General features: G+C 32.1%; 5 protein-coding genes across 5 annotated transcripts; 1 reads left to right on the forward strand and 4 right to left on the reverse strand.

Annotated features, from left to right (window-relative positions):
• Window positions 1–42: 42 nt before the first annotated feature.
• Window positions 43–1,573, reverse strand: LOC9312528 (bet1-like SNARE 1-1). Its single transcript, XM_021024507.1, has 5 exons — window positions 1,396–1,573; window positions 922–1,069; window positions 613–669; window positions 465–524; window positions 43–363 (listed from the first exon to the last, which is right to left on the reverse strand). Exons 1-5 carry the CDS (start codon window positions 1,407–1,409, stop codon window positions 274–276), a joined length of 369 nt encoding a protein of 122 aa, XP_020880166.1. The 5' UTR covers window positions 1,410–1,573; the 3' UTR covers window positions 43–273.
• A 23-nt stretch (window positions 1,574–1,596) lies between these two features.
• Window positions 1,597–3,766, forward strand: LOC9314261 (deoxyhypusine hydroxylase). The gene is made up of 7 exons (XM_021024502.1): window positions 1,597–1,988; window positions 2,220–2,353; window positions 2,445–2,680; window positions 2,768–2,906; window positions 3,102–3,228; window positions 3,318–3,436; window positions 3,505–3,766. Exons 1-7 carry the CDS (start codon window positions 1,619–1,621, stop codon window positions 3,535–3,537), a joined length of 1,158 nt encoding a protein of 385 aa, XP_020880161.1. The 5' UTR covers window positions 1,597–1,618; the 3' UTR covers window positions 3,538–3,766.
• A 1,067-nt stretch (window positions 3,767–4,833) lies between these two features.
• On the reverse strand, window positions 4,834–7,080 carry LOC9312530 (LOB domain-containing protein 29). Its single transcript, XM_021026354.1, has 2 exons — window positions 6,439–7,080; window positions 4,834–6,298 (listed from the first exon to the last, which is right to left on the reverse strand). The coding sequence occupies exons 1-2, from the start codon at window positions 6,727–6,729 to the stop codon at window positions 5,933–5,935; spliced, it is 657 nt and encodes a 218-aa protein (XP_020882013.1). The 5' UTR covers window positions 6,730–7,080; the 3' UTR covers window positions 4,834–5,932.
• A 12,051-nt stretch (window positions 7,081–19,131) lies between these two features.
• Window positions 19,132–20,960, reverse strand: LOC9314262 (MATH domain and coiled-coil domain-containing protein At3g58200). The gene is made up of 4 exons (XM_002878148.2): window positions 20,489–20,960; window positions 20,238–20,398; window positions 19,894–20,114; window positions 19,132–19,795 (listed from the first exon to the last, which is right to left on the reverse strand). The coding sequence occupies exons 1-4, from the start codon at window positions 20,593–20,595 to the stop codon at window positions 19,391–19,393; spliced, it is 894 nt and encodes a 297-aa protein (XP_002878194.1). The 5' UTR covers window positions 20,596–20,960; the 3' UTR covers window positions 19,132–19,390.
• Window positions 20,961–21,431: 471 nt separating this feature from the next.
• Window positions 21,432–23,578, reverse strand: LOC9314263 (MATH domain and coiled-coil domain-containing protein At3g58210). The gene is made up of 4 exons (XM_021024922.1): window positions 23,415–23,578; window positions 23,151–23,314; window positions 22,618–22,901; window positions 21,432–22,482 (listed from the first exon to the last, which is right to left on the reverse strand). The coding sequence occupies exons 1-4, from the start codon at window positions 23,519–23,521 to the stop codon at window positions 22,078–22,080; spliced, it is 960 nt and encodes a 319-aa protein (XP_020880581.1). The 5' UTR covers window positions 23,522–23,578; the 3' UTR covers window positions 21,432–22,077.
• Between the last annotated feature and the right edge of the window lie 180 nt (window positions 23,579–23,758).

The raw sequence follows: 23,758 nt of genomic DNA on the forward strand, positions 1-23,758 counted from the left end.
ATTGCTTTTATCCTGGTTGCTCAAAAATCTGAACCGTCGCTATTTATCCATAAAGGAAGTAAAACGCTCTATAAAATCCAACATATGAAACTTCTTATAAGTTTTATGAAATTTGTGTCCTCATCCCAAGCACTGGATCATACTATATAACACTGGAGGCATATATTCATTACACAGATTGAGGATAATTAGATCGTAGGAGCCAACAGAGAGAGACTGGGAATATCATGAGATCATGGATGGATGTTCAGGAATACTCCGGGTTTGCCAATTTTACCGAGTAAGATAGTATATGACTAGGAATAAACCAACGAACGATGCCACGAGCGTCAGCATTCTTCGACTTGACTTTGTCTCAAATACCTTCAAGGATTCGATTAAACATATCAAAGACACATACACACCAACAAAACAAAAAAACATATCAAAGACACTTTGCAGAACGTATTTCTACTCAGACTTACCGTTTTAAACCGGTCCATGGTTCCTGAGAGAAATCCCCTTGATGAATCCATATCATTGCCCTACATAAAAACCTTGCAAAATGTTCAGTAACAATAGCGTCTGTGTGCAAATAACAAGATATAAGTATCACAAAATTCTGGGAAATACCATTCTGTCAAGCATGCGGTTATGAGTATCGACCTCTTCGTTTATATCGCCAGATAGCTGTTTCATGAAAAAAGAAACAAATAAGAATCTGGTTCAAACCTAGTTGTGCAAAAAGAGGCCAACTACAATAAGAATGTTGAACCAAGACATGTGAAACTATGTCACGGTTTCAAAACTAAAACTATAGGGAGTAAGTAGTATTTAAAATGCATTGCAAGTGTATGTTCCTACTACGTTTATGGCTTTATTCCAATTCCTAATGTCATTTTAAGAGTTTGAACATGACAGAAGAATCAGAGGCAGGCTTACTCGTTTTAAGAGAATGACTCTATCTTGCAATCCTTCCAAGGCACGCTCATTCTCATGTTCATTGATTTCATGAGAGTAAGAAGGAGCAGCTCTAATTCCTCCCTCTTCGATGGCATCAAAGAGAGAACTTCTACCACCACGCGGCTCCCTGAAATCAAAATTAGACCTCAGCAACGAAACAGTACCATCTTCCATGATTCAATTCAGCCATTTTCAGATCCAGAGTATGAAGTTTACAAGCTAAATCTAAACTAGATGAATTTGGAACTGATCTAAATCTATCAGAATACAGAGCAACAGTCATATATATCCACTGCTTCTTCAGATCTTCCCGATGAAACCTAATCTACAAATTAAAGAGCTCATGAAAAACACATCTAATCATCAGATTTCGCCAGATCTTGACCTCCAAATTCTAAACAAAGGGTGTGCTGGAGAAACTAGCGATTTTGAATTCATTCAAGGAGAGCTAACCTTCTAGGATTCATCGATCAATCGAATAACGATTTAAACCTCCAACGCTTTTCGATTTCGCTTCAAGATGTTTTCCAGAATTCACCACCTGGGTCTATGGTTTCAACAACGAACGCAAATTGAGCAAGGAAACGGTTGATTTGTCGAAAGAGAAGCTCTGTGTTTATCGTTCTTAAGCGAATCAACAACACGTGTATACGCTAAGTAATGGATAATAGAAACTATGGGGTCAAATTACAAATTAATAACATGTTATGGACCAAAATGTAAATTTCGTTATTTGCGGAATAGGTCCCGCGTTTTTCCCTCTTTTTCACGAATCGGATTCTCTCCTCTTTTGGATACAAAAAAACCTAGTCGTCGGCTCTTTTACTCCGTCGTCCTCGTATCGGAACCCCAGATTTTTTCAAAAGCCGACGAAGCTGATTTAGTGAACATGGAATCTAATGAATCAGTTTCATCGACGGTTAACTTGGAGAAGTTTCTCTGCGAGAGATTGGTGGACCAGTCGCAACCGATCTCGGAGCGATTTAGAGCTCTCTTCTCTCTTCGCAACTTGAAAGGCCCAGGACCTCGCAACGCTCTAATCCTCGGTTTGTTTTATCACTGCTGCTCAAAATCTTATCTTTCTTATATGAATTCTACTTGTACCCGAAAAAAAAATTGTTACTTTGGGAAAGATGTTAGCGCTTGATGAATCTGGAAACTTCAGGTTTCTTTAGAGCAAGAGCGTGTTTATTTAGTTTTAGTAGGGAATATTTCTATCTATTGATCATGGCGCTGGCATTAACTTCTGGTTTATCTATTTTTTCCTTGTCCTGCAGCATCCAGAGACTCATCTAATTTGTTAGCACATGAAGCTGCTTTTGCATTGGGTCAAATGCAAGATGCTGAAGCCATTCCTGCTCTTGAGTCCGTTCTTAATGATATGTCTTTGCATCCAATTGTACGACATGAGTTGAGTATAACTTGATCCTTGTCTCAGATTCTCTGTATCAGTATAAGCTTTTTGGTCCTTTCAAATCACTCATTTGCTGTTAATATAACAGGCAGCAGAAGCCCTTGGAGCTATTGGTTTGGCGGGTAATGTTGACATTTTAAAGAAAAGCTTGAGTTCGGATCCAGCTCAAGAGGTACGGGAAACATGTGAATTAGCTCTCAAAAGGATTGAAGAGTTGAGTAATGTTGATGCCGAGAACCAGTCATCAACCGCAGAGAAATCACCTTTCATGTCTGTTGACCCAGCAGGCCCAGCTGCTTCTTTCTCTTCTGTCCACCAACTGAGGTTCTTCCACTCTTGACCAACTCAAAAAATTCTCTAGATTATTTACCATTTGGTAACGGATTATTGATTAAGATCACCCAACTACAGGCAAATTCTTTTGGATGAAACAAAAGGCATGTATGAGAGATATGCTGCACTTTTCGCTCTAAGGAATCATGGTGGAGAGGAAGCTGTTTCTGCCATAGTTGATTCTTTGAGTGCTAATAGTGCCCTTCTACGTCACGAGGTTTGTCAAGTTTCCTTTATTTAATAACATTCAGTTTGATCATTGTTTCCTAGTGAGAATTTACGCTTCAAAGATGTTCATGAACTTGAAAGAGTCGAGTTTTGTTAAGATCTTCTACCTTGAACCTTTGCTTTATTGTTCTCCAACCTTAGACTGTATAAGTGCTGCCTTATAATTAAATGCAATTTTTCTTAGGTTGCTTATGTCTTAGGCCAATTGCAAAATAAAACTGCTTTAGCTACTCTAAGCAAAGTACTGAGAGATGTGAATGAGCACCCAATGGTTAGACATGAGGCTGCAGAAGCGCTTGGTTCTATTGCAGGTACCTTCCCTAAAATGCATAGCTTGAGACTACAACAATCTACTGTCTTTAGTCTGTACTTACTCTTCACATTGCTCGGCCCATTTCAGATGAGCAGAGCATTGCTTTGCTAGAAGAATTCTCAAGGGACCCAGAGCCAATTGTTGCACAAAGCTGTGAAGTAGCATTGAGTATGTTGGAATTTGAAAATTCCGGGAAATCGTTTGAGGTAAAAATACATTGATATCAAAACATATCAACCATTCTGTAATGACACATATCAAAACATTTTTGCAGTTCTTTTTCACGCAAGACCCGCTTGTTCACTAAGAATGCTTAAGAATCTCAACCATTCTTCATCAAACATTTACCGACAAAAGAAAGCAAACTTCAGCAGAAAGCAAACATTTTTTATAGAGAGAGAAGAAACTGCTACTTTAACAACTCATTATGTACGCTTATAAATATAACTCTCTTCATTGTGTTTAAGGTTAAGATTACATTGTCTGATGGTATGGAAGTTTTTCATTGTTGAAGAAAGAGAATCCTTTGTGTTTTACTTTCTTGTTTCTTAACCGTTTCTTTAGAATCAAACTATTATATATAAGAAGAGTAAGATATACAGAGAAAATAACACCCCAGGAATGAGAATGTTAATGATCTTTGCTCATGTCTAAAGTTTTTAACAATAAGAGGACCACACTTCAATTCAAAGTTATAGTACTGTGCTAAAGATTGAACATGTTTACCTAACTATAATTAAGAAGTTTTAAGAATCTTTATTAAAACAAAAACTGTAATAAAGAAGTGTCTTAATTATTGGTATTTATAGACATAATGTCCCCTAAACAGGATGCAACTTAACTACTTTGTTCTTTGTCACTTCTAAATGCTTTAATTATCTTTAAATCACTTCATTGGTTTTGCTTATGCTAACTTTGATAAGTCTCATCTAATCCAATTTGGAATTTCCCACCTAGAAGCTTCTCTAGTTGATTAGTCATCAAATTTCGCAACTGATTAGTGACACCAATGGAACACGACTTCTTGTCCTTTTCTCGGTTCTTGCTTTGTGTTTTCAAAAGAAGTTATAACTTATAACAAAAGGAAGAAAGGAGATTTTGACCAAAAAGAGGAAGAAGAAGAAGAAGATCACAAAAGAGTAGCGAAACGGCTGGAGTCAACGTACGCGGGCCCTTTAGTTTCTGAAGTAGAACCAAAGCCTTTGGCTTTGACCGTGTAAAAACTCACACGTGCGATCGAACTCTATTCACAGTTTTACACGCTCAGCGGCTTTAACAGTGAGACCCGCACATGTTTTTTGAGATAAAATTATTATTTTTATCTTATTTCTTATTTTAAATATTAATTACGAAATAAACTTATTTAAAAAAAAAAACTACGAAATAAGCCTCTATAATCAAATTAAATTAAATTAAATTTTGTAGTCTTTTTTACATGGGAGAAAAACTTTACACTCAAAATAACCTCTAATGTTACTGGGCCTAGAGAAGAAAAGTCCAATTGTACAGATATTATCATGATGTCCCTAATGGGCTTAATGCTTTTCTACTCTAGTCTATTCTATTCTTGGAAATTCTTTTAAATACGGTGAGTTAGCTTAAAGATATTGCCATCAAAAAAAATATTGCCATATTAGGTAGCTAGACCACATAAAAACAAAAAAAGAAACACTCACATACATATTTTAATATTTATATTGCATTTTCTTTCGTGTTTTTGTCTTGTAAATCTATACTACCGATAAAACACTTTCAAGTGATATTTTAAACCTAGTTGATATATAAAAAGATGTGGCCAAATAATAAATTGGGGGCTGTACTTTAGATTCAATTTTTTTCTGTCAAGTAGTTCAAACTAGTTGTTAAGTGGATTGTATGCTCATATGTACTGTACTACTTTTCACATAACAAAAAATATATATTAATTATTATATAGTATGTTTGGGTTTAGTGAATTATGTGATCATGTAGATGAACCCTAAATTCGATCCATATCTACAAAATCAGAAGTATGGATCTCATATATGTCCAGTAATCTTTTTAGCGTTTAAATAGAAGTAGATAAATCTACGATGGATCTCTTAAAATGTACTTACCTCTTTATGTTTGAAACATTTCAAGAACACATTTCGTTTGAAAAAAAAAAGAATCTGAACTGGCTAATGTAATTAATTAAGAGCTTGTGGTGCTTAACTAAACTTTTCCCATTTGCCCAACAGCCCAAGACTGTAAATTTTCGACCATGTAACAAAAAAAAAAAAAGAAAAAAAAATATCCAAGATCATAATTCACTTAAAAATGATCCACTCGATCTCGACTTTCTCCAATATTGAGGGAAATTCCACAACCAGGTCGGGTGTACTAGACTGTACGTACTAGCAGAATCTAAAGAATCAGCAGGACAGGCATGGTTTAGCGAGCTAGCTAGGAATTCGTGATAAAAGTTGTGACGATATGGAGAAGAAAAACTTGATTTTATCGAAATATACATTAAAAAGATCTTGAGGATGTAAATATATATCTTTATATATTTCTAGGGCATCTAGTACTTTTTATTTATGAATACAACACCGGTTCTTTGAGCTAGGCATCATCATCTAGACTAAAACCATCAAAAATCTTCAAACATTATATATAAGCTATATATATTGTATATAGATCGGATATTGATAAGAATCAACCCATGTCTTGATAGAACCATATCACGAGAAGGAGATGTAGCCAAAACTTGCTGATTGCAGCTCTTTGAGATGATCTTGATTGAAAGTGTTCAAGTGTTGTTCCAAGTCAGAGTAGATGGAGAATTCTCCGATGCCTGAGGAGGTTTCGTTGTGGTAACTACTCTCCGTGGCATCCCCGTGTTGAACCGTCCCTGAACTTCCGGTTTGGTAACCCAAATGGCTCTGATCTTGATGATAATAAATATTTTGAAGATCATGATGACAAGGAGCCTTAGTAGTGTCTCCATAGTAACTATTAGGGTTTTCTGATGTTGGTGAATCAGCAAAAATCATGCTTTGTGCTGCTTGTTGCTTTAGAATCTCAAGTTCTGCTTGTAAATTCGCAACCTATAACCCAACAAATTTAAAATTACTAATTAATTACAAAAGAATCATTGCCGAAATATATTTATAGCTAGTGAATAAATATATTTATGTAGATATATATAGTTTTGTGAAAGTATCATGATTAGGGTTTTGAAAGGTACCTGTTGCTGGAGAGCAAAGATATGAGAAACGCAGCCATAGATGGGATCTTGAAGCCTAGCTTGAGCTTCATAAGAGATTGTAATAGCGGCTTCACAGCGATCGCTAATGGGAAGATGAGAGAGCAACTTAGAAGCATTGCTAGCTCCAAAGACCTTGTGGATGGCTGCAAAGTGTGAAGCTCCTTGTTCATGACAAAAGTATGGAGCAAACACACATCCCTTTGCACATTTCCTCCTAAGGAACTTACAAGCACCACAAGGAGAGCCAGAGCTAGAGCTGGAGCTACTCATGATGATGATGGTGTTGTGACGATTCTTGATTTTAAAGGTCGAATTTAATTTTGTGATTAATTGTGTGTTTATTGCTATTGTAATTAGGTTTTGATCTAACCTTGAGTATAGCTTTAAGGAGAGATTTTATAAACATGGCAAAGGTGAAGATGAAGGTGGGTTACATATAATATTACATTTCTTAATTACATCTTGTCTGCTTAATGGTTTACACGTCTCATTATTTATTTTTATTCATTCCTTTTGCATTAGTACAATTTTGTTTTTCTTGTTAAAGAAATTGACAAATCCTTTTGGATTTTTGTATGCATAAAAACGAGTGATTTCGTTCTTTTTTTTTTTAATTAGGAGGAAAATAGCCCTTGGTTTTTTTTTAAAAAAATACCAAAAAATAGATTGCATAGTAGATTAATGGACGTGTACATCTCTACTAAACCAATTTGATTAAACCGAAAGCAAAATATAAAGAATAAAAACACTATAGACTTTGGTTTGTTTTTCTTTTTTGTCTCCACACAACTAGACCTTCTAACCTACCCGGCCCTTCCAACATTTGAGAAAATCTATTTGCTCCATAAAAATATTTGAATTGATTGGCAATGAAAATTTGGAACGTAAATATCTATATGATGTGTTTATCATATATTTATGAGATATTTTTATCATTTAAAATGACAATTTCGTGACTTCAAAATACAACAAATTATCAGTAAATTGATAGTAAAAAATTTCATCGTAAATCAGTTGTGGAAAGAAAATTACCATTCACAAATACACATATAACATAGTAGGATCACTTTCGACTTAAATCATCGAAGACCTCTAAAGACACACATTATATAATTAAAAAAGTTAGAAACCAAGTAAATGGTGACAGGCCCGGCGCATAACACAATCAAGTGAAACGATAGCTTAGGGCATCAAATTAAAGGGGGCATATATTTTAGAATTTTTTTTAGGGTCTTATATGTTAAAAAAAAATTATAAGCTTTTTTTGAGAAATAAATTTGTTAGACTTTCCTTTCACTATATTTTATGGATATTATGCCTTTAAATTAATAAAATGTTAATTAATATGTTGTTAATGAATTTTTTTTTGGAAATTTTTGTCTTAAAATAAAATAAAACCCTAAACATTTACAAATATTAAATGGGTTGGCATTACTATCCATTGAGACAGCTATGGTTGAAAAGCTCGACTACGTGAGTTTGATGAATGATTTTGCTGGTAAAAGTCTAAATAGAGCTATATTTAGAGAATATATATATTTTTTTCTTACAAACTTCTTATGAAATTAATTACTGTTTTTTTAGTTTAGTATTAGTTTTATTTGTGATGCGAAGAAAAAAAAAATTTAGAAAGGGCATGATTTCTTTTAGTTGTGTAGGGCATTTAGGTATACCGCACCGGCCCTGTGGTGATAAAATTCATGTTTTATAAGATCAAGCAAACCTTACTCATTTTTTTGGTTCTTAAAATGTTTTATAATAAATACATCAACAATATAGCAGTCTCACATTCATTTAAATTTCTTTGACAGATTAATTTATGTAAGCAAGATATACATCAACAAAAAAATTGTTCGTTTTGATCAATAAAAAAAAACAAAAGTGTTCGTCTTTCATAAAAAATAAAAACAGTTTACATGTCTGCTAGAACCCAGAGCCGTGCCAAGTGTTTTTGATGCCATAGGCAAAATAAAAAAATATATAATTCAATGTATAAAAATTGATTTTCTAACAACTATATATCACACAAAATGTAGTTCAATACTTAAGTAATAAAACTTAACCCGAATAATTTATAAATAAATTGTTGTCAACATAAATTAAATCATATATATATTAGTTGTGACTGAAATTTGAAGTCTAAAAATGTATAAAGAAATGGTTAAAACTGACTAAAAATTTATAAAGAAATAGTTAAAACAACAAGTGCGTGGACAATAAAAACCATAGAATAATAATCTTTGAATAATTGATGGGTTATGATATGACTAAAAATATGCTCTTCTAGATTTGAAGTAAAATTTAGTGGCGTAGGCGGTGGCTTCTTTTTTTATCAAACATGCACGGCTCTGCTAGAACCTCTAGTGTATCTCAGACTCTCAGCCTGTTTAATTGATTTACAAAGTATTTATTTTATCGATTAAATCGATGTAATAACCTTTTTATTGGCAATATTCTCTACTTAAATTACTGTATAAACCGTCTAGAACAGTGTATACTCCATCAGTGGTGGACCGGTAGTGGTTGGAACGCCCAATATTGTAAGGACTCAATACTTCAATTCTTCAAGAGGCTTATTGTAATGTTGAAAAGAAATAAATTTTCTCCATTACTAATAATAATTAAGGGATCCATATATTAGTGGAGAATATAGTTTTGTATGTGTGTATACATACTCTAATTGTGGACCTGCTCCTATCTAGCTACCTACATTCTTACGTATAATATTAATATATATTGGTTATTCGATCTAGATACGATCCCTTAAATTTTCTAGGGATCCATTCCCTATTAAGACCTAGGCTAGATTATAGTTATACACATGCATGCGTTAAACACTTGTGTGTATATAGTATGAACCAGCATATCTTGCATCTAAATAAATCGAATACCTAACTATGTTTTTCTATTTTCTTATTGATCTATCATTTCTTTGTCTCTTTTAATCGAGGAATCAGTTGTTATCTATCAGTTTTGTTGTTGCAAATATGATCAATTATTCTTTAACTTTACAAACCATGCTCTCGTAAGATTGATTCTTTGTCAATCCATGCATATATACATTTAAGCATTTTGAATTTCAGATAAGAGAGTGCTAAACACACTATACATGTTAAAGAAAAAAAATGCAGTACTTTAATTAGGCCTTTAACTTATATTTCTAAGATATAAAAGAAAATGTGCCGACGATAGAGAGTACAATGGACAAAACGTCTGGTATATGATATATATGAAAACTAAGGTCAGGGTTGTCGAGCAATGTTGAGAATTATAATCTTAACCTTAAAATAATATAATTAATTTGAGATTAAGTTATAAATACTTAAATAAAATTATTTAATTTGTATTACGTATAGAAACCAACATGTAGACCCTTTCTCAGGTGGCAATCCCATAAATCTCTTTGTCCTACCACTACTCTCAAGTTACTAAGAGCTTGATTGGTTCTCCCGTTAGCACCCGTCTAGCGGTTGTTAGCGGTTGGTTGCGGTTGTTAGCGGTTGGTACCAATCATAGAAACCGTTCCACACCGCTTTGAATCGTTCGAAATCGTTGGATTTCAAAAGCTCATTCCCACAAACGTTTGCGGTTGCGGTTAGTTTAAAAAATGAAAGAAACTAAAAAAAAATGAACAAATTAAAATATATATTATCAAGTTTTATATATATTCACGTTAATTCTAAAAAAAATAATAATTATCTAATTTTAATTTTCCAATATTAATAATTATTTTTGTTTTCAATATAAAATTTATTTGAATAATTATTTATGGTTTTTAATCATTAATTATGTATAAAAAATTTATACTTTTTCATAATTATAGTTTTTGGTGTTTTTATACATTTTTATAATCATATATTAAATTTCTTTTGGTAAATTCTAGTTTAACCACTATCGTATCAGCTGATCAACCAGTCATAAATCTCTCGCAAATGCACCAGTTTTCAACCGTTAAACCATTCGGTCAAAACGCTAAATAACGTTTGAAACCGCTACCGTCCGCTTCCGCAAACTTCCACAACCGCAACCGCTGCGTTTAAACCAGTCAAACCCTAAATAATTGATACCAAAAAAAAAGTTACTAAATAATACTAATATACGAGGAACAAAAATAAACCAATCATAGTGATCGAACGGTACGGTAGAAAACTCTCTTGCTAATCAAGATCAACGATTGAATCATCTCTATTGTGATTTTATCTTGGTAAGTTATACGGATTAACTAGTGGCAGAAATTTTTATTTTCTATAGAGTCAGAGATTAAAAACAGGGTTTGATTTATAGAATCACCTGGTTATAAAAAATGTTTTAGAAGAAAACGGACGTGTATATAAAAAAAATATATACAATAGTATCAATATATTTATTTAAGTTTCTAACCTTGTTAGTTGTTGCAATTGCGAATAAAAATAGTTTATATTATATGATATATATAACCAAACGTGGGTGGGGATGTGGATTAAATTAAAAAGTTGGTTAGGTCGATTAACTCTTAGAGAGTCTTTCTGCACTATGATATTCCACAATCAGATCTATTAAAACTACGTGGGCTTGTTTCTCCATACTTTATATATCTTAGAAGTATCGTCATTTTGTGAAAACTGAAAAGTATCAAATCACATAATTTATTTTGTTTACCCAGTTCACACAATTCTCATATTTTTGACTTTTCTATCCTTATTTTCCATATAGTTTTGTATATTTTATGTTTAACTACAACTAAACTAAAATAATCAAATACCATTTGCAACTAAAATAGCTAGTCAAAACCCTATTTTTTAGGCTATCATATTGAAGGTGTTAACCTTTCCATAATGAGGAGAACTTGGTACAAGGTGCAAGGTTTTTAATCATAATCTCCTACATTTGAATTTTTTTTTTTTTAAAAGAAGAAGATAAATCACAATTGTCGAAATCACGTAAAGACGCGTATAATTAAAACTTAAAAGTTAAAACTACTTCCACGCTAGATTTTAGTAAGAGCAAAATAAATATGCTTAATTAATAGTCTTTTTGCGTATACAATTATATATACGTGTAGTGACTAGCTAGTAAGGCCTCTTGGTGTAACGAAAGGACTTAATTTTGTTTTTTTCTTCGATAATTTTGTACGTAACTTTGTTTAAAATTAAGAAAACAATTAGACAGCACAAAAACCTGATTAAGTCATCTTCCATTTTAATTAAGACAGCAAATGAACTTTTGTCAGCATTATATGTGTAAGCAGACAACTTTTCATGTTCTCGCGCAACACTCCCTTTCACCTTCTCTACTCTATCTCCACCAATTGTTAACTATACGTTTTATAAAATATATTTTTTATTATCTTATTTTGATCAAGTTAATAATCATCTGCAAAATTTGTTTCTTAGTCAAATATTAATTGAGTATCTAACCAACTTGAACTCGGTCGAGTACTAATCCCTGGTGATTATTTATGGTCAAAATGGATTCATATTCGAGTCATTCACTGAATAATCGAAGGGATTAATAAGGAAAAAACTAGAATATCCTGGTGAATCCGAATACAAATTTTGAACTGTTTAGAATTGCAAGAGACTACTAGTTGAATAGTCGATATATATATTATATATAATCATTGGACAACGATTAGGTTATCTAATTAGACGGTGAATATGAGTAAGCTAGCTAGCTAGGTAATTTGACATTCTGAAATGATTAACAGATTTGGGAAAACTCTAATTTTAAAATATTGGTCTTCCAAGAATGTTAGAACTTGCCCTATATGCGTGCATGTGTGTATATATACGCAACAAATACCTCTTCTCTAAATAATCACCGAACTTTTTTCGCATATTGTAGGGTAATGCGGTAATGTATTGAACTATTGATAATGTAAATGACGGTGAATTAAAAATCATGTTTGAAATAGTTCGAAGAAAATCAGGTGCCCCATACATAGTTGTATAATTAATATGGTTTAATTAAGTGCCCAGATTTGAGGAAATTTAATGGTTTGATTTCTTAATCGTGAAAATACTATTGTTGAAAAAATAACAGGTTATGTATAGTTCTCCACCTAATACATCGTGTTGTGATTGTTTGTAAGAATTAGTTTTTTTTCCAGTGTCTTTTTAATTAAATTCTCTTTTTTTTTTTTTAATATTCAAGAACATCTTACATGTTTCTCACTTCCCTTCTCTTATTCAATATTTGGACAAGCCAATTAGAAGGATTACCATTAAAAAGACATGGTAAATAGAGAAAAAAGAACTTTGGAGTAATTTGGACGGTCAAAATATCTAATTAATTCTGTATAAGTATAAGTATAAAAGTTGTATTTCACTGAGCTAAATTTGAATTATTCTCAATGAAAAGTTTATCAAATTTTTATTACGAACCGTAACAATGAAAAAAAATAGTTATATATATGTTCGTAGCATAAAAAACAAGAGACCGTAAAGTTGATAAATATTAAGAAAACGAGTGGATCCTAAAGTTATTAAGAAAACGAGAGAAAGGCCAAACATATCGCCGCACGGGTGAACATTTCTTTATATGATTGTTGGGTCTTTAACGAGTGGATGCTACTTTGACCATCCGTCCACGTCACGCGCTTTCTCTTAAGTCTTAACTCATTCTCATTTTCACTTTATAATCATCATTATAACTCAACTATTTATGCGTTAATCAAATCATTATTGGTCTCAACTAAATCCCAGTCTATCATAGATTAGTTTTGATCCCTCACATATATAATCAGAGACTTGATGACAAAAACAGATCTTTATGCTATGTAAATTCTGAAATATAATCATCAAAGCGGGTACTCGTAACGTTTAATTAACGTTTGAAGAATTTTTAGCATTAGTTATTTCCTTAAAATTTAATATTTTCTTGATGAGATCCCTAACCATAAACAGTAAAGAACGTATACGACTAGTCATTGTTCAAATTGACGTTACTTGAGAAAATAGTTATTAATTATTCAATTTCTTACGGTGGCTTCACATTCCGTATTGAAAATTTGAAATACAACTAATGATACAACAAATAAAGTAAGAATTATGCTTAACCTCATTATGTACATAATACATAGAGCGTTCATTCGTTTGAGCTTAATATACATATGATAGGACTTGTTGGTAAGATTAGTTTTAGACTAAATCTATTTTTGTTTTGGGTATATATATAGAAATAAAATGTTGTAAAATGATGCTGACCTATCTGACTCTGACGAGGGTCAACCCGACAACATATGGCCTCACGTCGGGCCATCACACGTGTCTGGAATTTAAATGATTTATATATACTATCGAGACTTCAAATCTAAATTACGACATACCAGCAAGCTTAACACATAAATCCACACGGATTCTGTATTCATTGTATAATAATAATAGATGGGATAGGTTATATTGTACATTTATATAGTTGGCTTGGCATATAGTATGATCTCTACTACTATCTTTGTGCGTGTGGGTTCCTTTGATAACAATTATAAGACGTGGAGCTTCATGATTCTTTTTTTTAAGTAGATGATACTTTGGAAGAAAAACACAAGTGACAGTTGCAATAACAGTAATTAATTTATTTATTTTAACAAAATAACAATAATTCCATAGAAAAATGTTCTGTATTCTAAAAAAACAGTAGTTTTAGTCTAAGATTAAGTTAAAAAAACGGGTATAAATATGTACTTTGACGAAAAGGCAATAATTCAAAGTCTAAACCACAATATAAGGAGATGGTTTACTCAAATCAATTAAGTTAGTGAGACGTGACAAACAAAGTTGTCTTATAAAATATAAACTAGTACTGATAATCAATTTTGTATTTTTGTGTGCAAATAATCGGTGCAATTAATATACCTTCCAAATTATATTTAAGAGGCGTAATATACAAAATGAGAAAATATTGTTTTTCTTAAGAGACGAGTAATTTATGTGTATAAGCATGAACCATAAGGATATATATATTACCCACACAAAAAAAACACAAAATTGACATAAACTTAGTAATAGTAACAAAAAAACTATTTATACTTTGTAGGCTAATAGTTTTTTATTTATTTTTATTTTTATTTTTAAAGGGCTAGTTAATAGTTTGGCCACTGAAATTTCTTTTGTGTTTTTTTGCATTGCATTTGTTTTAGACATATGATTTTTTAAGAAAAAAAAATGTTTGCAGTTTCACTTTGCAAAAATAATTATAAAAAGGAAAATTTGGTTAAATAACCCAATTTTCTATTTCTATATGTGTTATAATCATTTTTGGACTTATGATTTTTTTTATAAAGATAATTAACACAAATACACGATCGAGAATGGACGTTTTGAAATAAACTTGATAATCTAAAATATTCGGTGGCATCAAATTTTAAATATAATTAAGGGTGTGACTGGTGAAAATTTAAGTAGAATTGAGAAGAATTATAAGGAGAAAAAAAAATACATTTTTAGAAGAATTATTTCTACTTTAGTTTTGTAGAGGAAAAGTTTTCTATACTTTTTGGCTCTTTCAGAAGAATTGAGAAGAAAACATTTTCTTCTTGATTGGTGTAAATGTAGAAGAAAACTAATTCCACTCTTTTTTTTTCTTCTATTAATGTCTTCCAATCATACTCTAAGTATCGTAGGAGAAATATATATATGTGGGTCTATAAATATACAGGCAGAAGCAAAAAGAGAAAAGAACAACAAATGAAAAACCAATCATTCGGAATTCGGAAAGGAAACAGTAAAAGATGATAATAAACACGAGGCAAAATGCGGCTAGGGAAAGACAACTTTGTAACTACTAATTATTAGAGATAAAACTAATGTACGTGGGAATATATGGTTCGTAAAAGCTTACGTCTGAGTTCCAATTTAACATGACGAATTGTCAATTAATTAGAACCAATATTCAAAACTGATAGTGATTGGTCTGAGAAACTAGAAGTATACAACTTGTAAATTTTGTGTTTTCTAGATCAGTGTTATCAGACTTTGGCTAATTTTTAGGCTAGTGAAATTTTGTTTGTCCACAAAAACAAATTTTCTGCATGTCTTTATTAGTATTTTGAAATTTACGAGATATTACTAATCCTTAATGAAACAGAAGAAATCGATACAAATAAAATTTTAGATAAAATTGATTGCTTGGCATTCACCTCCGACTTACATACATATGTTACAGATTACATATTTGAATATCAATGTTTCGGGTAGACATGGCCGGTTTTGAGCGAAGCTCAATGAAACATTGGTTTTGGCCCCAAAAGTTTCTAAAATATACAGTATAAACTTATTTGCAAATAGGTCTCAAATTTGTTTAATCTTACAATTAAAAACCAAAATTTGTTCATACATCCTACTTGGATAAAGAACAAACAAAGCTAGGGTGAAACAAATTCAACTTTATATATGTTTTTTTTCTTTGTAATTATTTTGGTTATGAACTATAAATTTAATTTGAAGAAATATTTTAAAATTATGAGATGTTAGCTGTTTTTTTTTTTTCGAAATGGTTATTATTAATTTTTCTAAAAAAAAACTAAATCAGAGTATTATTTGTTTGACTTATGTCTCTTATACATTATTTTGTGTTTTTGTTAGTTTATAATATAAGATTTTAATACGCCCAATTAAAATGATATTTCTTACATGCATAACCCGAATTTCACTTAAAACTGATCAACGAGTACATCCTACTTGGATCAACAAAACAATGCTTAAATATCATGTGAAAAATTAAAGATGACTTTTTTTTGGTTCAAAACTAATTGATAATAAGTAGATTAGTCTATAACTCTATATCTATTATATATATTATTTTATATATTTTCTAACTTACAATATACTAACATGATCATTTCCAAACATATCCCATTTAACCATATCTAAGCACATTTGTATATTTTTTAAATTGTTTATATCTCAAATATACACAACACTGGATGAATCAGATGACAATATACCAATGATATATACTAATACAAATAAATAAAGAGAAATTGTTAAAAATGCCCATTTTTCAATACCCCTTTTCAAAAATGCCCCCTTTGAGAGTCCATTTTTAAGTTTGCCTTCTTTTAATTTTTAATGACCATTTTACCCTTATTTGAAACAAAATTAGGTCCACAAAATACAAAATATTTTTTGGCGGGAAAAGTGATCCCGCAATTTTCCCGCCAAAACACTTGTAAAAACCTTTAAAAAACCTTGTAAAATTTTCCCGTAAAAATTTTTCCCGCCAAAAAATTTTCCCGCCAAAAAATTTTTTTTGCTGGAAAAGTGATTCCGCAATTTTTTTTGCGAAATTTTTTTGGCGGGAAAAATTTACAAGGTATTTTAAAGGTTTTACAGAGTATTTACAAGTGTTTTGTAAGGTTTTACAATGTATTTTAAAAGGTTTTACAAGGTACTTATAAGGTTTTATAAGGTATTTATAACTTGTAAAACCTTATAAAAAACTTGTAAAACCTTATAACTTGTAAAAACCTTATAAAATAGCTTGTAAAATCTTATAATATCTTATAAATACCTTGTAAATACGTTGTAAAACCTTTTAAAATACATTGTAAAACCTTATAAATACCTTGTAAAAAACCTTTAAAATACCTTGTAAACACGCTGTAAAACCTTTTAGAATACATCTAAAACTTTATAAATACCTTGTAAAAAACCTTTAAAATACCTTGTAAATATTTGGCGAGAAAATTTTTCCCGCAAAAAACTTAACGCCAAAAAAATTGCGGAATCACTTTTCCCGCAAAAAAAATTTTTTGGCGGGAAAATTTTTTGGCGGGAAAAAGTTTTACGGAAAAATTTTACAAGGTATTTTAAAGGTTTTACAAGTTTTTACAAGTGTTTTGGCGGGAAAAATTGCGGGATCACTTTTCCCGCCAAAAAATATTTTGTATTTTGTGGACCTAATTTTGTTATATTTCCTTATATATTTGTGATATCTTTTATTAAAAGAAGGGTAATTTAGTCATTTTGTACATAAAAAGAGGTATTTTTAAAAATGGACAGCCAAATGGGGCATTTTTGAAAAGGGGTATTAAAAAAGAGGCATTTATGTGAGTCTTTTATAAATAAACTACAAATGTGATCAGTCAAATACTGTACTATTGGATATTTTTGGGTGGGAAAAAAGAAGATAACATAAATAAATATATGTGAGTATGTGACTATTAATTAAGCCCGACAAATAGGAGAATTGTGGCTAGAAAAGAAAAAGTATAATAAATATATTACGAAGACACACTTAATAATGTCTGATAAAAGAAAACGACTTTATGTTATGTGATGCACACAAGTTGGAGATTTTTCTTAAGAAATAGATTGATATGGGACATAATGCATAACAGTTAGTTAACACAAATCAACATGATTCATATGTTTATATTTCTTTAAAAAGAAGAACCAATATCCAAGGCAACTTATAATTATTCAATTTTTATATCGTTTTCCTTTACAGAAACTATAATGATGTTTAATTAATTAATTAATTACGATTAGATGAGTGTGGTGGTGGTGTTAGATTAGGTTTGAAAACCCTAATCTTATGATGTTCTAACAATTCATAACTCTACAAGTGTTGACTGAAAACAGTTAACCTCAAAAGAAACAGCTTAACTTCCATTGACCTTATATCTCATGGGGATGTTCCTAGAACATTGAATTTTTCAGACAGTGTAAACGGATTTTCCAAACTAATTCATGTTAGAGACTAAAGAAGTTAACAAAGATCAAAATCTTGGCGATCGAGTTCTCGCCAAATCCACATTCCATGGAAATATATCTTTACAATTTGGATCACCATTATTACCACTGTGTCACTAACCAAAAAAAAAAACAAAAAAGACTAAAAAGCACACCAAGTAAACAAGGCCAAATACAGCTTACGGAAAATTGGGTCCATATTTAGGCCCATAAGAAAGCTTCACCATCACAAAATTCTGGACTTAGTTGGGGGCCCAATAATATTTCGAATCGAAAAAACAAGTAGGGGTGATTACGTATTTTCATTAGGAAACCATAAAGAACCCTAGTTTTTATCGACCGTCATGTAACTGCGTATATATATTCCTCAAACTCAATCAAGCCTTCTCAGAACTCACATTCTCTCGCCGTCTCTGTTTCAGTACCCATTGATATCTTCTAGTTTAAGGTTGCGTTTTTATTCGCCTCGTTATTTTGTTCTTAGAATTCTCTGTTTTTGGGGAAAAGTAAAATTATCGATTTCTATTAGAATTTTATTTTTGAAGAGAAGAGAGATATGATGATGGAATTAGATTTCCCTATTGGTTTGATAGCCGATATGATGGCATCTTACGTATTAGCTCTAACTGATCTTTCTTCTTCTTCCTCAATTATACTCGAAAAAGTCTTTTTTATTCAATTGATTTTGGGTCAATAGAGAGAGATATAGAAAGAGAAGAGAATGAAGTGATGATTGAACATTGTTTCCCTATTGGTTTGATCGCCGACATGATGGCATCTTACGTATTAGCTCTAGCTGATCATTCTCTTCCCTTTCTCTCTGTTATTTGAATCGAGTTATGATTACACATAAAATCTCTGTTTAGTATCGGATTCTTCTTCCAAGAACTATACTGGATAAAGACGACCATAAGAAAAGTCTTAAATCGTCTGAACATAAGTGGATGGCTACATAATCAAACCTTTTAAGCACTGGAAAATTGACTCAGTTTGCAAGCTATTAGTGAAAATTGAAAGGTTAAAAGAAATATCACTAGAACATTAATGTACTAATGTTGATTTGGTGACCTAGAAATAGAGTACTACATATCTCAGTCTCAAAAATTCTGACGAGCAACGAAGGCTAATAAAAAAATCATCAGCTTCTTAACATTTACTACCAAAAAATTTGGTTCTATACAAAATGTGGGAACTTCCAATTTCAAAGGGAAGTCTTTAATTTTGAAACCTAGACAGCAAACGCATAGTACCAGAAGTCTTCAAAGAACATCATCCAACGTTAGAGGAGAACCTCTGGTGACCAACAACTTTGTCTTCTCTGTCTCCATAAGAGCTTCTATATCTGAGCACTTCTTAAAAAGCTTCAATTCTTCCTCTAATTCTTGCATACGACTTTCACCAATTTGTTCGTCCTTCTTCTTTACCTTAATTTCCTCCAGCTTCTTCTCCAACCAATCAACCTTAAAGCCCGAAAATTTCAGGTATTGTAATGCATTGTCACCTCCCACAAGATCATCACTGCAGAGCTCTTCCAGTGACTTGCACAGTGTCTCGATTAGGCTGAGGAGGACATACATGCATGCGGTTCTCAAATGTTGCTTCTTTGCCTGGAATACTGATGCAATTTCTGGGTATCTTTCAAAAACAGGGCTAACAAATTCCACCTGCAAATGAAAACAATAAAATTAAACCCATAAGTATACATATCCAGAAAGCAAATGATAACGTTTCAAAAAGTTTGCATCTTTATTAACTTATTTACCTGGGAAGGAAGAACATGAAACCCATTGACATCAATGATTTCTTCCTTTACTGATGAAGTTTCCTTAAGCAAATCTTTCGATTCCACAAAAGCCTCTAGCTTTACCTTTTTCAGAGGTTGTGTTGCCTCTTCAGATTCCTCTAATTTTCCAATAACTTCAACAACATCAACCTCCACAACAATTTTGACCTCATCATTCACCAGAAACCCCATTTGTGTTTCTGTAACATCACGAAACATACAAACTCAAAAAAAAAAACAGAATCTTTGTAATCATAAAAACCGAAACATTGGTTTGTCAACATTTAGGAACAATCTTATAAAAAATATCATAAAGTTGTTACCTTTCAGTATGGAAAGTTCTTCCGAGAGTTGATTAACAACATTTAGGCGCAATCTTGTGTGTCGTTTCCAGCCACAAGGCAAAGTTTTGAAATCAGCAACCACCAGAAACAGAGAGAAACATCTATCATCCCTGACTCCTTTGGGATAGGCCATAAGACGCCTGCAAGCAACCAAAAAGTCATTGAATATATTGAGATGTGTTCATTCATATCAACCTACATAACATCAAAGAACAAGTTATCTTTCTTACCATTTGCAAGAACCGACCACAAATATGTCAGAAAAGACTCTCTCGGATCCCAGAGATGAGAACTTTTTAATCACCCATCTGAACTTGTTATCAGCTTCTTCCCCCATTCTAAGACTACTTTGCAATTGAACAGTCAGCACATTGAGATGGCGTGGAACCCTAGAACCCAAGTGGCACACAAATATAGTAAGCAAACACAAGTGTGGAAAGCACAGTGCCACCAAGACTAAACCAGATGCATAATAAAGCTTGTACAGGGGCTAAAGTAATACTACAGTTTACGGGAAATTCGGGCTATTTGTCGGCCCATAGTAAAGCTTCACGGTCACAAATTTGTGGACTTAGTTGGGCCTATTTATCTCCCCATGGTAATTCTAAATCAAAAGAAACAATCGGGGTCGTGTTTACGTAACAACCTTTTAACTTTTTTTTGGGAGTTTTAAACTCTCACCTTTTAATCTCCACAATTAATTAACTCAACTTAAACTCAAATAATGGTTATATTAAAACATAAATAAACATAAACAATTTGATTTTGATTTTTCTCTTACAATTTTTTCTAAATTGAATTTTCTTAAATCATGATATAAAATATTAATCAATGAAGTTTTCTTTGGTTGTGTTACAAAAATTCATCAACGTAAAATTAAACCAATTTTATTACAAACTTATGAATAATATATAAATACTTATACTAAACCGAATATGAAGTTATGTTAATAAGATTTTATTTGGTTCATTCCAACAAATTTACTAACGTGAAACTAAATCTAAATTTTATAATACTACGAAAAGTACATAAATTTCCACATCAAAATAGTTTCATCAAACATAATAAACTAAATAAGCATTTATTAACAGCTAATATTTCAATTTTTATATATAAGTTAAAATATATTAAAAAGATACTTTAAATTACATTTAATTAATCATTATTTAACTACATTTTATCCAAATTTGAACCAAATCCAACTGAATCTGAATTTTAATTATAATTTCGCACATTATGTGTGCTGCTTTGATTAGTTATATAAAATACCTAGCGAGTCCTATTTATGACCAACAAAGGTTACTTACAGAGAAAGCAAAGAGGAAAATTTATCATTTCTCATTGATGATTAAGATTTATTTATGCACATTGAAGTTGATAACACGTACGAATATGAAGAGGACGTGAAACCCACACAATTATGGTTTTTATATGAGCTCACATTCTCGTTTTTCTGGCTTGTGTGTGTTCGTTTCATTGCTGCTTTTATTCCAAAATCCTTTGCTTTAGTGACGAAAAAATATTCACTAATGAGGTTTGAAGAGAATTAAAAAGTTATCCTAATGGAAACTGGTTTTCCCTATTGATTTGATAGCTGAAAATGAAGGCATCAACCTTTGTACAGTATTAGCCATTCCTCTCCAAGGTACAAAACTATATTTTCAGATTTAGTATTATCCATAAACCAATTACAAAAAAGAAAAAAAAAGGAAGACACATAAAGTCTCTCTAGCTTCCTAAGTTTTAAGAGGAAGCCAATTTCGAAACATAGACTGAAACGAACACACAAACAAACAAACATCAGAACATGCCAAAGTCATTAAATAACATCATCCAATGTTAGAGAAGCTCTAGCGGCCAACAGCTTTGCCTTCTCTTTCTCCAACATAGCTTCCATGTTTAAGCACTTCTGCTTATAGTCCTTCAATCCCTCCTCTAGTTCCTGAATCCGAGTCACACCAGTTTGTTCTTCCTCCTTCTTTTTCTTCACTTCCTCTAGCTTTTTCTCCAACCAATCCACTTTAAAGCCCGAAACTTTCACGTATGTCAGTGCATTGTTTGCTTCCACAAGATCTTCATTGGATAGCTTCTGAGGCGGTTGGCACAATGTCTCTATCAAGCTGAGCAAGAAAGTCATGCATGCTTTCCTCAGATGTGGGTTCTTTGGACGGAACTCTTTTGCAATGTCTGGATGTTTTGCAAAAATACACTTCACAAAAGCCACCTGAAAGTGAGTTTAAAAAGGATGAATAAGGTATATATATATATATATATACAAACCAAGAAACTGAAAATATTGATAACTCTCACTGAGGTTGAAATTTCTACAAAGTTTTCATCTTTCTCAAAGTTTTCTTACCTGGGAAGGAAGGACTTGAAAACCATTGACGTCCATGAGTTCACTAACCGGTGGGGTCTCCACATGATCATAATCTACCTTTATCTTTTTCATAGGTTGGGTTTCCTCTTCAGATTCCCCGGATACATCTAGTTTGCCAATAACTTCAATAACATCGACCTCAGCAACAATCTTGAGTTCATCGTTCACAAGAAACCCACCATCCTTGGCATGAAGTTTACTAAGGGGAAGCATTCCTGACAAACCCCAACCTGGAGTCTTTTGATCAAACCACTTGCTTGCTTCTGTAAAATCACAAAAACAGAATTCATCTAATTAATATGTACATTTAACTATGAACCTGTATATTCAAAACTTGGCAGAAAACTTGAAAAAAAAAGCACAAACACCCTTGAGTAACATACAATTAATTCCAAGTCCAAAAACAAGCCTCACAAGACATCAATACAACAAGACCTAAGAACTAAAGATTCCTTAACTGATTTATCTGACTAATTAATTATGTTGAAATAAGGGTAAGAAGATATAATTACCGGTTCGTTTGGAGATTTTATCAGAATGTTGATTAACAGTAGTTAAGCGATAACGTGCATGTCTACCCCATCCATGTGGCAATGATTTATGATCAGCCACTTCCAGAAACAGCGAGAAATGATCATCAGACTTATTTAATCCCTCGGGATAGGCAAGAAGATGCCTGCATTAGAAAAATAAAAACACGAACCATCATCCAAAACGAAAGAGAAAATCCAAATTGTATCAAAAAAACATTAGAAGACAAAGTTTATCATGTTTACCACTTGCAGCCACCAACAACGAATTGATTAGAAAGAATGGCACTAGATTGCGAAGACGAGAAGTTTTGAATCACCCATGTGAACTTGTTATCAACGAGATTGCCCATTGAAAGCTCAAACTAGTAGAGAGCGTGAAACCCTAGAACCTGAGTGGCACTAACAACCACACATCCAAATTTGTAAATCAAACCCCGCCTCTCCATATATGGATTTCACTTTCTGCACTTCGGCCCAATTGACAAGTTTTGGCCCATTATCCGCTTATGGCTATGCTCGAGGAGATTAACGACCATATAAACTTGAGTGCACTGTGACTTGGAAACAGAGTGCGTATCTTAGCTTTA

The sequence above is a fragment of the Arabidopsis lyrata genome (genome assembly GCF_000004255.2).
Source record: "Arabidopsis lyrata subsp. lyrata unplaced genomic scaffold ARALYscaffold_5, whole genome shotgun sequence".
Classification (NCBI taxonomy): domain Eukaryota; kingdom Viridiplantae; phylum Streptophyta; class Magnoliopsida; order Brassicales; family Brassicaceae; genus Arabidopsis; species Arabidopsis lyrata.